Below are 14,951 nucleotides of genomic sequence, written 5' to 3'. Positions count from 1 at the left end.
GACAATACTCCAAATTAAGACTTAATTTTGCAAAACACAAATCGAATCCAAAGCACTGGATCTCTCCCTGCAGCATCACTCTCAGGACAGACTTATTGAGATCAAGGTCCTATTTCTACAGCCCTTAGTGAAAAGATTCCACATGATAAAGAAAAAACTTTTTTCTTATACATATTTATGGGATTTGATTCTTCTCCAAGATGGCTGTTTTCATCCACAGCCTGTCTTTCAAGGACCATGGCTCAGTTGCTACATTCACAAAGTAGCTGACATTAACCAAAATAAATATTGCTTTAATTAGCTTGTTATAAACAAGAGAAACATGAACACATCTCTCTTCCTGAGAGGTTTTGTGAACTATTTCCTCAAACCTGGAGGAAGGAACATAACATCTTCAGCAGCAATTAAGTTCAAATGTTTGTGAATCTGGGCTCTAAATCAGAGCTTAGAAAGAGCTCTGTGCCCAATGTATTCATTAAAGACTATGTGCCATACTAATGCTGCTCTCCAAAAATCTCTTCATAAATTTCCCTATTGTCATTTGAGGACAAAAATAGTAAGCTTTCCAACACAGAGTAGGTCAACAACCATACAGTGGAAATACTTAATCAAGTGGGATTCACATGATCTATCCAAAATGTGTAGCTCTATAGAATAGCTTCCCTTGCTAACGAGGGCTGCTCTCCAGCTGACAAACGTTTACAGTCACTTCCTCTAACAAATCTCATGTACACACTAAATTCGATTATTGCACTAAATATCGATTATTCGATAGTGCAGCCACACAGAATTGCATGGTTATACTTTCAGGTTACTTTACACACTTTTTTATTGCTAAGTTGATACAAATCCTTACCCATTTTTAGTCAGCAGTTAACATTCCTGTTGCTGCAAAGGGGATATACAATTCTCCTCCATTATTAAAAGAAACCTGCCTGGCCAATCCAACAGAATCTGAGACCTCCAACCTGAAGACAACAGAAAGATTTCTACATATTAGACAGGACCAGCTCTACAGCACAAGAAAACGCTTCAATCAACAGTTATATACCTGGCATTTTTGTGCAATCTAAGACTTTGGCAAATAAGTCAAGCATGATAGCATCAGTGAAATTTATAGAGGGAAAAATCATTAAGCAGGACAAGAGTTGAAACCAAGAACTAAATGCACTTTATAAAATGTGCAGATCAGTCATTTCCATATCTCATTTCTCTTAAGGCAGGTATTTCAGGCAGGAAGGTCAAACATATGTTTTTAAGACATACAACTTTGGTTTGATGCTCTGTCGTTAGAGGTATGAGGCTGATTTCTATGTTCTGACTTAAGGCAAGGCAAAGGTCTCTGGAAAAGTTCATGTAAAAAGCTACTGCTCATGTAAATGCAAAGCAATCTAAAGCTAACAGTACTTTCACTCTTCTTGGAAATACCTGCTACAGTTGGTAGCTGTGACTGAAAAAGACAATGAACTCAGGCAGGTATATATTGCAAAGCTGTATGTAATGGAAAAAAAAGGAAAACGTTTTATCGCAACTAAGTCTTTAACAGTTTGAACATTATTTTTTTTGTGTTGAAGTTTCATTTCCCAAAACAGGACATCATAAACCAATGAAAACCATGTTTCTGGAATTTACATTGAAATATGCTTTCTTATTCATTCTGTACCAATGCAAAGAACTAGGATTCCTTTTGTTGAAATGGCCTGCTATACAAGCACAATGACATCAGCTGTAAAAAAATTTTCAACGACAACAGTAATTTCACTTTGTACAGTTATTCTTAATATATGCTAGAAGAAGTTAATACTCCCACAAAAAAGAAATGAGAATAATAATTTTAGATTCATAGTTTATAACTTGACAGTCATTGGCCACATATGGAAACAGGCTGCCCCTCTTGATGGATCAATGACAGGAGGTATGTTAATTAATATAGCAATGAGCCATCAATACAGTATACATAAGTAAGCTGTTATACACAGAGACTGGAAACAGGATGGCAGAGGGGAACAAAGGCAGGACTGTCTTCAGTCCACAGAGAAATGCATCACTAACTGATTACTATACACTGTGGTATGAGGCTTTGACACTGAACTCATTGCTTATCTTAAGAATTCTTTTGACAGTATCTTTCAACTATGAAAGATGCATTTTTGAAGGGAGGAGATTATAAACCAACATCTTTTCCGCTGTTCTGAGAGAAGAGGCTTTAGGAACATACCAAGAATCTCTTATCTACATCCCTATTCCCTTACCCCTTTTAAAATTCTCCGAATTATTTGGAACCTATTTTTTACCTCACTCAAAATACAGTCCAGCAGATGCCTCAACGGTGATTCTGAGATCACTATGCCTGGCACTCTGCAGAATGATTTCTCTCTCTACAAAATGAATGCAAGACCTTATCAGTCTGACAGGGTGGAGCAGCACCAAATGATACTACCACCTGCACCCTCTTGCTCAGTGCTCCAGAAGTTGAAGGGCATCACTGTAGCTGCATATTTGTTTTCAGATAGTGACCTCAGTGCAAGCTAAGCCCCTACACATAGCCTTTCTAAACACAAAAAAGACCCTATGATGCATTCCTACTGTATAACACACTTTTGTTTTATTCAAGCTCTTTCAAATTTAGGCCACATAAGTTGCATGTAAAATTCACTATCTGCTACAAAGGCATTCCAGATTTCCATTTCCCCAGACACTGGGAGACAGGCACACAACAGTCTCACACTGAAAATGTGAGGAGAACTAGTGGCTGAAGCCAGTGAAATCTATTCTGCTCTCAGTCACAACAGAGAAAATCAGAAAGGACTCCACAGGAGTCAGTACAGAGTTACACTGATGTAAAAACAGGAATGAAGAGAGAATTAAGACCATTCAAACTCAAATCACACTATAGAGATCTGCCTGTTTGAAGGATCAACATACCCTTAACACAAATTATTTATTATACATTCTCAAGTGAAAGTTTGATGAGGTTGGTTAAGAGGGACTCTTTTACTCAGCTAGGGATATGTCAATCTGAATTGCCAAAATACAATAAAACAGTCAATATGCCTCATTATTTATGAGGTTATTAGTAACATCTTAAGTCCTGAAAAGAAAACTTACTGGAACATTTGTACATTGGAAGATGCAGCAAAAACATTAATCAACGCTCATATCACTTCTGCAAGGTAGAGAACAGTTTTATCTCTGCTTTGCTAACCAAGCAATTCATACAGGAAGGTGCAGTGACTTGGGACAGTCAACCAAAGCAGTGAAAGACATATGGTTAGAGTCCAGGACTGCTTTCCACAATGCAGCACATGTCACCCAGACCACTGAGTCCAGGGTCCAAGCCTCTTCTTGTTTGCATCAGTTACAAATTTTGTTTCTTTCAGCAGATTTTGAACTCCTGATTTACACGGATAGGAAAAAGGAATACAACTCTCCATATATATATGGCTTGAATGTTTTCCTTATCCACACCTCTGACATCCAGCCCCAAAATAGTCTCAGTTGCTCTGCAAGTGGGGAAAAATGACCCTGCCCTATGTTAATAAAACACTAACATTCTCTCACTATGAGTAATAGCACTCCTCTGAGCCAGCCTCATGCTAGAGAGAATCTTCATCTGTATCGATGTCACTGCTTGGTTTGTTCAATCTCTCAAATTCTTCTCCATCCTACAGGAACCAGAAGTAAAAGAGAACAATGTGAGCAAAAGTTAGCTTGTTACTAATACAAAAAAAAACCCCACCAAACCCCAAAGTTTATTTTGAAGGCATCACTTATATAAAATCAAGACCCTGTAATTTAAATCTCTTAACAGTGTGTTATAATCTTGCTCTAGGATATACATGCTCATAAAAAACATCCCCTGTATCTTTAACACTTTTTAGTGACTCACTCCCTAAACCAGCTTGTAGCCCATTCCTTCATCAGGAAGACTGCTCACACACTGCTATTTGTTTTTACCACAGCTGCTCAATTGTAAGTGCTAAAATAGATAACACCTGGTATACCAAAAATATATGACTTTGTGTTATTTACTGCTTGTTAAACAACAACCTAAAAAGGCACCATGTGGAATTTCTGGAAAACATCTCTCCCAAGTTTAATGTTCCTTAGAATTAAACGGAGACAGCACTATCTGCTGGTTGCAACGTGTATTACAGAGCACATCTGTACTCGCAGACTAAAAATACTCAGACATTAACCCTTCCCCCCTTAGACTGACTGCTCAGCTCAACTGAATGACATATCTAAGAGCAAACCCTCCCTGCCATGTTCTAGTTAAGTACATTACTATTCGAGTTAGCACAAAAAGCATTAACGGGCCTGGAGGAAACGTTTCGTAAAAAACCAAAATGTGTTAAAACTCTGTATTTAAACATTACCTTTTTCTCTTCAGGTATCTTTGACTGTTAAGGTAGAAAGAATCTTAACATCAAATATATTAACTTCATGATGTGGGCTCAGCTACACAGATTTATCAGTTCTACTTAAGTACAATTATTTCCCAGGCTTCAATTCCAATTTCTAGATGCCCAGGGCCAGTAAAATATTTTGGTTATAAAGGTTTCAAGAGAGGATTTGTACAAATCTGAAGTTGCTCACAGGACTGTCTATAGTCACAGCAGGAAAGCAATGCTTACCTAGGCTTCATGAATTGAAAAAGTGGAACATACAGAGCAATACAAAATCAATTTAAAAGATTTTAAGAAATACTGAAGAGTTTTGGCATCTGAGTTGAGGGGTGAGTCCGGTCACATGCAAAATGAATCTTCCAAACATTCCATAGCATAAATGGAGGTGAAACAAAAGAGAAACCAGAGGAGACAAGTACTGAAAAGCCTTACCCCGCTTGACCTCTCCCATGCATCTCCTTTGACAAGTTTGCCCCTTTCCCGCAGAGTGGCATATTCCAGGCCTCTTGGTTTACTGGCATTATAGATGGATATTGAGAGAAGCACTACAGGAGCTTCCAAAAAGAACTCTAGAGAAGGCCTGAAGTCAAAGATGATGAAAGAGACGGCAGTGATGATGACAGTGGTGATCTGAGCAGTCATAACATGGAACATATTGTCTCGGAACTTCAAGATGAAGGCTACAGACAGCCCCAGGAAAGCTGTAACAAATATGAGAGCCACCGAGAAAATGTTGTGCCCATAAAAGAAGCCACAATTCCCTATCTGCCTCCGGTCCTTAGCCCGCAGCCCCAGCATAAGCCCATTAAACAGCACCCCAAAGGCATAGAGTTTGCTGTTCTGCATGAAGATGCTTTCAGCAAGCTGATCCCCATCTTTCAAGATCTTTTCATTGTAGATGTTAGCCAGAGCAGAAACGAAACACTGCACTAAAATAAGCAGATGGCCCAGGCTGAGGCGGAGAGGTTTCAATGCTCCTGCCATGGTACTGGTGACATTCCACTGGAAGCTGGGAAGGAAACTTGGTGCTACGCAGTTGCCTTTTTCCAGGCATGCTTCCTCAGGTCCGGTATAGAGAAGGCAGTGGTTAGATGGCCTAAAAAACATGTTGTGATGGAATCCATGTGCAGCCAAGCTTTGCTGATGACCTCCAGTTCCTAGAGTCAGGGCAACGATGGACAGGAATAAAATCACCAGAGATGCCCATTGTACCCAAGAGAGTTTTCGCCTAGGAGTAGACAAAAAAAGCCACCAACTTTAGAAACACAGCGACACAAATTAAATGACAGGAGAACAAGCTCTATAAAACACATAAAAGACATCTCATCACAGATAAGGAGACAGACAGATGCAAAAAAAAATCTTGGCTTTTCAGAATTGACAGTAAACTGCCAAAACACAGCATGCTTTTCTGTGGCAAGGGGGGGCCCAGCCTGGTGATCACGGAAATACAGAATGGAGTATTCTGTAGAGATAATTTAAGGAAAGTCTTTCAAGATCATGTTAGTTCTAGGTACTGACTGCCTGACAACTTAAAAGCAACTGTTGTCTCCATGGGAACACAGGTCTGATGGATAAAAAGAAATCACAGACATTCAAGTAATTAATCTCTTTCTTTGGTAAACTTTCACTACATTTCACTTGTCCCCCATGATATTGTGCCCTTTTCTAGTATTTTATGATGGTAAATCATATAAAACTATGAGCGTAATTTATAAGATTGTGGGAACTATTTATACTATTTTTCACTCAAGCAAAGCCTGTTTATCTTGGGGAAAATCAAGACATTTGGAAAATTAAGTAAACTGTGACATCACACTAAACAACTGAGAAAAGGCATTTCAAATCAGACTATCAGACACTCTTTTGGTATATTAACACCTGTAGAAAAGGCATCTTTGCTCCACATTCAACACAACTGATTTTTGAGTAGAGTGTTCCCTCAGCAAGGTTGCAGACAACACCAAGTTGGGCGGGAGTGCTGATCTGCTGGAGGGTCGGAAGGCTCTGCAGAGGGATCTGGACAGGCTGAATCGATGGGGCCAGGCCAATTGTATGAGGTTCAACAAGGCCAAGTGTCGGGTCCTGCACTTGGGTCACAACAACCCCATGCAACGCTACAGGCTTGGGGACGAGTGGCTGGAAAGCTGCCCTGCAGAAAAGGACCTGGGGGTGTTGGTCAACAGCCGGCGGAATATGAGCCAGCAGTGTGCCCAGGTGGCCAAGAAGGCCAACGGCGTCCTGGCCTGTATCAGAAACAGTGTGGCCAGCAGGAGAAGGGAGGTGATCGTGCCCCTGTACTCGGCGCTGGTGAGGCCGCACCTCAAATACTGTGTTCAGCTTTGGGCCCCTCACTACAAGAAGGACATTGAGGTGCTGGAGCGTGTCCAGAGAAGGGTGACGAAGCTGGTGAGGGGTCTGGAGCACAGGTCTGATGAGGAGCGGCTGAGGGAACTGGGGTTGTTCAGTCTGGAGAAGAGGAGGCTGAGGGGAGACCTCATCGCTCTCTACAATTACCTGAAAGGGGGTTGCAGAGAGGTGGGTGTTGGTCTCTTCTCCCAAGTGACTAGCGGCAGGACAAGAGGAAATGGCCTCAAGTTGCACCAGGGGAGGTTTAGACTGGATATTAGGAAAAATTTCTTTACTGAGAGAGTGGTGAGACACTGGAATAAGCTGCCCAGGGCGGTGGTGGAGTCACCATCCCTGGAGGCGTTCAAGGAACGTGTGTATGTGGCATTGCGGGACATGGTTTAGTGGGCATGGTGGTGTTGGTTGATGGTTGGACTTGATGATCTTACAGGTTTTTTCCAACCTCAGTGATTCTGTGATTAATATCCATTTCCATGTTAGTCTTTTCTGAATCTAAATCACACCATAAAGAGCACAAATCAGGGGAAGTGGAACACATAGGACAGAGAGTCTGACTTTTGTCACATGAATAATGAAGAAGGGACATATAATTATTTTTTAAAACATACTATGCAGTTCACCAGGACACATCAGGGCTGGCACAATATTACCGAAGACACCTCTATCTTTCACTCTTAAATATCTCATCCCCTCTTGTTAGATTACATTTACATTGAATTAAAAATTACAACAGACTGGAAAGAAGTACTGCTAATCATGAAATATGAGATTTAATGTACAAATGAAAGTTCCCAAACCTTAATTCTGACCACCCAACAACTATATCATCATGCTTTCAGTTGTTTTCTACTACAGTTGACCAAATATGTAGAGTTATGTAGGGACTCTTTTCCAACCTTAGTGATTCTGTGACTCCTAATAAGCTATTATTTCCTACACCTTCAGATGTAGAAATCAAAGCCAGGTCTCCAAGTTGGTATAGCCACCAGAAAACAAAATTACTGTTCCCATCAGACAAAGAGAAGGAATGTAGCTTAACTTCTTCATCAAGGCTAGGAAGATATAAAATTTCATTTACTTTAGTAAATACTACTTACTTTAACACTATCCTGAAGAGAAGAGCTGTTGTTATAATGACAAAATTTGAGAAGAGTACAGCCATTGCCTAGAAGGAGAAGAAGGGAAACAAAGTTATACTCCAGACATAGCGTGGACATCAAAAGCCCACCAACTTCAAGTGTTCACTTTTCTGCAAGGTGCCAGAGTGAAAAGTAACATCCTGGTACTGAACTTTCTTCCTTACCCAAGTGGTAGAATAACACATCCCTAAAATGACATTCAAGTTCCATTTCAAAATCTCAAGAAAACCACAGAGTCTAAGTTCCACTGTAGTGGGGAAAGCTGTACTGAAACAAAGATGTGAGGAAACCAATCCAGCGGAAAACTTACTTAACAAAAAAGAAAATGGTTTAATTTTCTGTCAGATCAATTCCCCAGCCAGGCTGACCAGTCAGCTGCAAAAACAGCTGTGTCAGCACAAAGTAGGAAGTTGCTCCAAAATTAAAATAAGAAAAGAATAAGGGAACGTGAGGCTGCTTCTGGCTGCAGTGCCAGCTTGCAGCATTCATGAAATCCCAGATTTGGACAAGGCACTTGCAGAAAATAAACTTCTTGCACGTCAAGTGCATTTGCTGTATCATTTATCAAAGGTAAGGAGGTGCTCGTCTTCAATTTTGAAGATTGCAACTGTACTAAAAAATTTGCCTATTTCGAAGTACAACTGAAGACTACTCTAAAGCTCCTGTCTAATTTGGGAATAGCTGTATAATAATGACCGTGCCCGATCCACGGCCATGATCCCAAGCTGCAAACTCCTTGTGGCAAGGATTGTCTTTTTGGTCTCTGGATTAGACACTCTATACTGGGACACTGAACCAAGAAGAGGCTCTTTTAGGCACTGCAGTTACCATTAAAGATCAGAATTTACCAGTACCAGCGGGGAAAAAAGGTTCTTTTTGGGGGGTGGGGGTGTTTCCCAAATTGTGTTTTATTCAGGACTGCCCTATGTAGTCAGTAAACGTAAGAAAATCTAGGCATCTGAACTCTTTCCTCCAGTTCAGCCTCAGAGTGAGATCACTTTATTAGACAATTTTACACAAAACCATATATGGATTCAGAAGTGCAAAACACAGACTTTTTCTTGAAATTTCTCATCTGCATTTCCACATTCCCAATTCTGCAATAGCAGAGCCTTTTTCATTTCCCAGAGGAAAAGCACAGACCCTTTTCCCATTACCTTAGTTCCACTCTATTCCAACATACTACCTGCTCAATAATAAATCTCATGAAACAGCACGACACAGGGTCTCAAGTAAGCTGAAGACTAACACATGAGACATCTGCCTAAGAAACCACAGCTTAATTTTCTGCTTTGCAAGATTACAACTCAATTAATATTCATGTTAAGTGACCACTGTGGAAGGAGAAAAAATTTGAATAAACAAGTGAATTTGGAACTAGCAGAAACCACTCTGGAAAAAAGAGGCTTGATGCAAAATGTACAAGTGTTCCATGTATACTCTGTTTTTGCTTCACGGCCAAAGCCCCCCATCCAACATCTCTGGTAACTTAATACTATCAAAATCTACAGCAGGATAGTTACAAGGAATTAATTTTGAGTTTCTTTGTTCTCTGAGGCCTCAAGGGACCTCTGTCCTAGATGAGAAGGAATAAGAAAAAAAATTACCAAAGATCACCATGCCACTAACTTACATGTCACAACCAAAGTCTCTAAAAACTAAGTCTTACCACAACGAAATGTTATCCACTAAAGAGTATCCATAGTTATAGCTGAAGCTTCAAGCAAAAAAAATCTCACCAAAGCAACTCTATACTTCAACCAACCGCTCACTGAGGCACTACGTAGTCCTGAACCTACTTCGTTTTTAAAGTCACATGAAACCAACTTCAGTCAGGTATGGCTGCCTTCTTTCAAGCATCTTGCCTCCACCTTTTCACTTTCACGGTCTTGTACACTGTCAAGGTATTCTATCTTACAGGTATTTAGTTATCTCTTTTAATACTTGTTTACCATGATAATGTTACAATTTCAGCTAACCCTCATAAAATATATCCAGTTAAAAGGTATAAGATGCTAAGAGTTCTAAAAAAGAGGAATCTCAGAGCACATGTTCTGAAGGGAGAGAGACAAGGTGTGTGTGCGTGTAAAATATAAAAGCTGTGCATTTTACAGAAGATGACCTTAACTGAGCCAAATCAAATTCCTTAAGAAAGCAATAGTGTTTATGTAACCTTATAAACATCAGGCTTTGCTATTGCAAACATTGTAGCCGATTTCCTTCCTAAAGTTAAAAAAAAAAAACCAAAAAAACAAAACAAAACCCCAAGCACCAAAAAACCCCCACACAACAAACCACAGAACCAAACACCTGTGCACGTTATTTTAAGATATCCGACTCTTGATTTTAATTAGGTTTTTCCAGCCAGGTCCTATTCTAGACTCTGGTCTGTCCCTGACAGAAACGTACACCTAAAAGGACAATATTTTAAAGAGAAATTCTGAAAGAGAAGGAACAGAAACATTTATACTTATTTTTAATGTCAAACAGGCAGCCACAGTATCTTATACCAAGCACCAACCACCTGTTTCCATCTAACTTCAAACATAGATTCTGAACCAAAAAGTATCCTAGCACGAAAATAAAAGAAAGCACAAAAACTGTACTATTTCCCGAGCACCTGTAGATTAATACAAAAGGCTGAATGTAGCTAGCAGAAAGTACCAATGAAATTCTGTCCTTAAACATAACTAGTAAACAAATGCAAAAATTAAGAGTCAAACCGTTTTCTTCCTCCCCTCCTGAGTTCCTATTACACTTACTCCATTTGTGGAATTACATTTACTCACTTTTCTTTGGAGTCAGTGAGGAAAGAAAACAAGTCATCATGTCAAGTCACATACATGAAGTGGCAGAAGCCACACAAAAAAATGCAGCTCAAATACTAGCAAGAGGAGCAAATGAACAGAAAGAGAAATACAGAATTGAAAAAACCAAAGGAGGGAAAGCACTGAAAACCTGCCAAGTACTTAAGCAATTCAGCCTATTTCTAAATCACTTCAGATGGAGAAAATACAAAGAGACTCCCCTCTACTGAGAGCTGTACAACACTGACCAGTGGGCAAGAGGATGGGAAGGTCTGGCTGGTCAGGTAACAGATCATTCTTTTTACCTGCAAATCCTGTCTTGCCAGCGTTACAACTGTAGACAGCCTAAGAGCAATGTTACCTAACACTAAGTCATTGGAAGATACTTTATTCAGTATATGTATACTTACTGGCTGGAGGTAGGACAGTACGTAGAAGACAATCAAGTTATCCAAAAAGTAAAGAAAGGCAGGAATTGACCATTTCATGGAATTACAAAAATTCTTCCAGGAAAGACATTCAAAGGGATGATCCAAACAACCCTCTGAAAGGAAAAGGTATCAGTAAGAAAGACATCTTTCTTATTATCAAAAGTCCATTCCCTTATAACAGAATAGGTACCACTGTTCTGTTTTCAGGAACACCGTCGGACTGAAAAAACTAAGGTACTTCAGCCCTCTGGCAACATAGAGGACAGGTCCAGGGCAGAACACACAGCTAGAGCAGCAATCCTATGTCTACGGGCATTCACCTCCTTGCTTCAGCAGAGGAAACATCAAAGAACCTTTTGCTCCCATCAGAGTATTTGTCCACAGGGAGCAAAAATTCAATTATCAACCATTCTTTGATGGCCAAAAAACAGCCCCAAGTCCCCACACAAAAGTGACATCATCACTGGCTATGATTTTCTGATGATTATCAATCAAATCTAGAAATAAAACAATGACACAGACAGTGGATCCATTCATACAGCACCCAAAGGGCAGCCAGTAATGTCAGAAATACAAAATAATCCAGAAGTATCTGTAGTACACACAGCACGTGACCTGGGTAAAAAAAGAACATACAGGAAGAAGGAAGAAAGGAAGGACAAGGCACAGAGAATGACATTTATGTAGGTATTCAGGACACACACTTTAGGAGGAAGACTGTGATAAACCGTAGACTACTCGACAGTTGGTGACAGAAGTACTTTGTTAGCACAGATTTAAGACTACACAATGTTATCTAATCCTCTTCTGAACCACCGACACATTGAGTTCAGCAAAACTCAGACATCTGAAACAAAAAGGGAAAAAAAAAGAAAACCAAAAACCATGTAATCAGCAGTAGCCAAAGATGGCAAACACTGACTGAACATATTTACTGTCTTGGGTATATCTGCACTAAATGGTGGAGGTAAAAATTTCATCAGCTTGCCAGTAGACAAAACCAGGAGTTCAATTTAACATGAGTCTCCAGTGCCTGACACCCTCTTCCAATCTAAACGTCTGTTCTCTACCATTTTGAAATGCTATGAAGTTAACCTCTCACCCTTTTTACATCAGGATAGAAAAGCCAAGAAATAAAAATACAAAACCGGTAGCTAGTAAAGCCTGACACGGCTTTTCCTGAACAGCAGCCCCAAGATTTGTCTTCACAACAAAGCTACCTTGAATATTGATATGTTGCTTCTGACTCAAAGGCCACTACACACGCACAAAGCCCCTTCAGTGGAAGGTGGTGGTGCTTTTAAATAGAAGTGGTCAGAACAACAGAATATGAAGGCCAATCCTTGAGTTAGTGCAATTTATGAGCTTCTGTTCAGTCATGACTTTATAGTGAGGTGACTCCTTTTATCCTAGCATGATGCTGCATTAAAATTCTGAAAATGTTAGATTGTGTCTTCGTTACACTTTCTAATTTAACTTACCCGTCCTCATTTCGGCTACCATACACACATCTCAAGAACATCTGAATTTACAGCACAAAGTAGTTATAAAAGTAAAGTTTAGTTATAATTCTGCATGGAAGACACAACTCCAGTGAACCTTACTAGCAGGACCTACTCCATACTACTACATGTGATTCTATGATTTTAAAAAAAACCCAAGCAACAAAACAAGGGAGCTGAAGTACAGCAAATCTTTGAAAGTTACACATTTTATTTCTTTTAAACATAGGTACTTACCTTTTTTCTTAACCCATAATGCCAATACCACACACAGGACCAGTTTTACTACTTCAGAACATATGTTCACTGTTGTAGGGAGGTAATCATATTTGTTATCTGTGGGATTCAGCAAATCATAGAGAATACACAATCAGATTCTGTCTCCTGCGTTCATAATTATAGCAAGAAGCTATTTTAACCTCTCCAATCCACATTTAACCATTTCCCATGAATGCAAAAGGCTATGCCAGCACTTTCATTACAAATATTCCAATTTTTATGATATACAACTTCCTGAACGGTCTCCTTTCTGGGTTGAAATCTTTCCTCATTTGGTCCCAGTTTACAACAGAACTTTTTGAAAGAACCCAAGAACATCACTGTTTTTAAAAAAAATTAAAATCAGAATGTTTTCCCCCAACAGCAATATGCTATTTTTTCCCCTCACAAAAAACAGCTTCCAGGATGACACAACCTTCTTCTAGGACCATATCTTTTGTTAACATATTTTGCTAGTACTTCGTGAAAGGAGATGCAATAATACTAGCCAGTTATAGCATACCCACTATGATACCACTTTTCTCCTAAGCCTGTTGTGAGACAAATATGTCAGTCAAGACATGATAGTGCTTACACAACAATTTAGTCTTTGAAAATCAGCTATAAAATTCACTACTTCATCTTTTAAGGGTGAACTTCCACATGGAGCATACACCTTGCAAACCAAGTTATCACTTTATGTTAGACCAGTGACTACATGGAAATTTTCCAGTACAGAAATACACGTCACTATTTATATAATAGAACGTTTATGCCAAGAACTCTGCAGGTGGAGAACTAGGCTTTTGGGTATCCGTTTTACCCCAAACATTAATTCTTTCTTATTTGAGGTACATTATGTTTATTGCCCAACAGCACCTTCATTGGCAGAATACTTCATCAGGAGGATTCGACTTGAGCCCAATGCAATAAACACTCCTCCAAGCAGAAAGGTATAGATGGTTGTCTTGGAGCAAAACACAAATCGACTACAGCACTTGGTCTTCATTCTGCTGTCTTGCTGTCAATGCCCTTTGGATGACAAAATGAAAATAGACTATAAACAGGACTTCCAGAAAGTGGTTAAACAAGGTGAAATGTATTTTCCTGCTTTGTGTTACCTTACACAAAGATGCTTACATCGCAAGCCATGATCTCATTTTACAGTTACCTTTTTCTTTTTTATTAAAAAAAGAAAAGAATTAAGAGAGACTCTGCTATGAGGACCAGCAAATGGGGATAAGCAATGTATACAGTGACTCAGAAGGTGGCACAAAGAGGTCAACTCGTCAGAAGAGCGCATCTACGGAATACTGAGTAACTAAAAGAATTAAATAAAGAAAACCAAGCATGTTACTTTAATACTGTTAAAAGCGTTCCCGTTCCTAATTCCAGCAAGGAAAAGTTTTACAGCCGTGGAGGGAGAGGAAGACCGCAGAGGTGCCCCGGAGGCAGGGGCGGAACGCGGACCGCTGGAGGCAGAGCCTGAGCTGTACCCGTGTTCTCCCTCCCCAGCACCGCCGTTACTGGGCCGACCCGTTAACAGGCCCGCAGGCCTGAAACACCGGCTAGCAGTCGGCCCCAGCGCCGGGGGAGGAGGGGGAGCGCCTTCGGGCCGGCTGCGGGCGGGACCTCCCTCAACGGCCGCCGCGGCTCGCGCCGTTCCGCCTCAGCGGGGCCGGCCGGAGCGCGGTACCCCGAACGGGCGCGGGGCGGCGGAGAGAGCGGCTTCAAAGCAGGCCCCGAGGGGGGGGGCCCGGGGAGACACGGGGCGGACACCCACCTCGCAGCGCCGCCGAGCGCTCCCCCGCGCTGAAGGAACACCCGCCCGCCTTTGCTGACCGCCGTCTGCCACGTCGCTGCCTCAGGTCGACGCGGTGCTGCAGCCAGGAGCGGGGCCGCGGCCGCGCGGAGGGAGCCGGGCTCGCAGGCGAGAGCGACCGGCTCTCAGACGCCGCGGCCGAGCACACCGCCTCACAGGGGCTCCCGGGAGGCCGCGACGCCGCGCTCCCCCTCAGCCCCGCTGCGCGCCGCC

At 41.0% G+C, this 14,951-nt stretch overlaps 1 protein-coding gene across 2 annotated transcripts; it reads right to left on the bottom strand.

Moving 5' to 3' along the window:
- Positions 1–2,431: 2,431 nt before the first annotated feature.
- SLC35A5 (solute carrier family 35 member A5) lies at positions 2,432–13,925 on the bottom strand. Of its 2 annotated transcripts, XM_059817524.1 has the most exons (7): positions 13,796–13,925; positions 12,896–12,994; positions 12,621–12,623; positions 11,136–11,269; positions 7,877–7,944; positions 4,842–5,637; positions 2,432–3,665 (listed from the first exon to the last, which is right to left on the bottom strand). In XM_059817524.1, the coding sequence occupies exons 1-7, from the start codon at positions 13,923–13,925 to the stop codon at positions 3,597–3,599; spliced, it is 1,299 nt and encodes a 432-aa protein (XP_059673507.1). In that variant the 3' UTR covers positions 2,432–3,596. The 2 variants fall into 2 exon arrangements, with proteins under 2 accessions (XP_059673507.1, XP_059673499.1); XM_059817516.1 differs by lacking the exon at positions 12,621–12,623.
- Between the last annotated feature and the right edge of the window lie 1,026 nt (positions 13,926–14,951).

Source organism: Gavia stellata, chromosome 1 (genome assembly GCF_030936135.1).
Source record: "Gavia stellata isolate bGavSte3 chromosome 1, bGavSte3.hap2, whole genome shotgun sequence".
In the NCBI taxonomy this organism is placed as follows: domain Eukaryota; kingdom Metazoa; phylum Chordata; class Aves; order Gaviiformes; family Gaviidae; genus Gavia; species Gavia stellata.
This window is presented reverse-complemented; position numbering and strand designations above follow the sequence as displayed.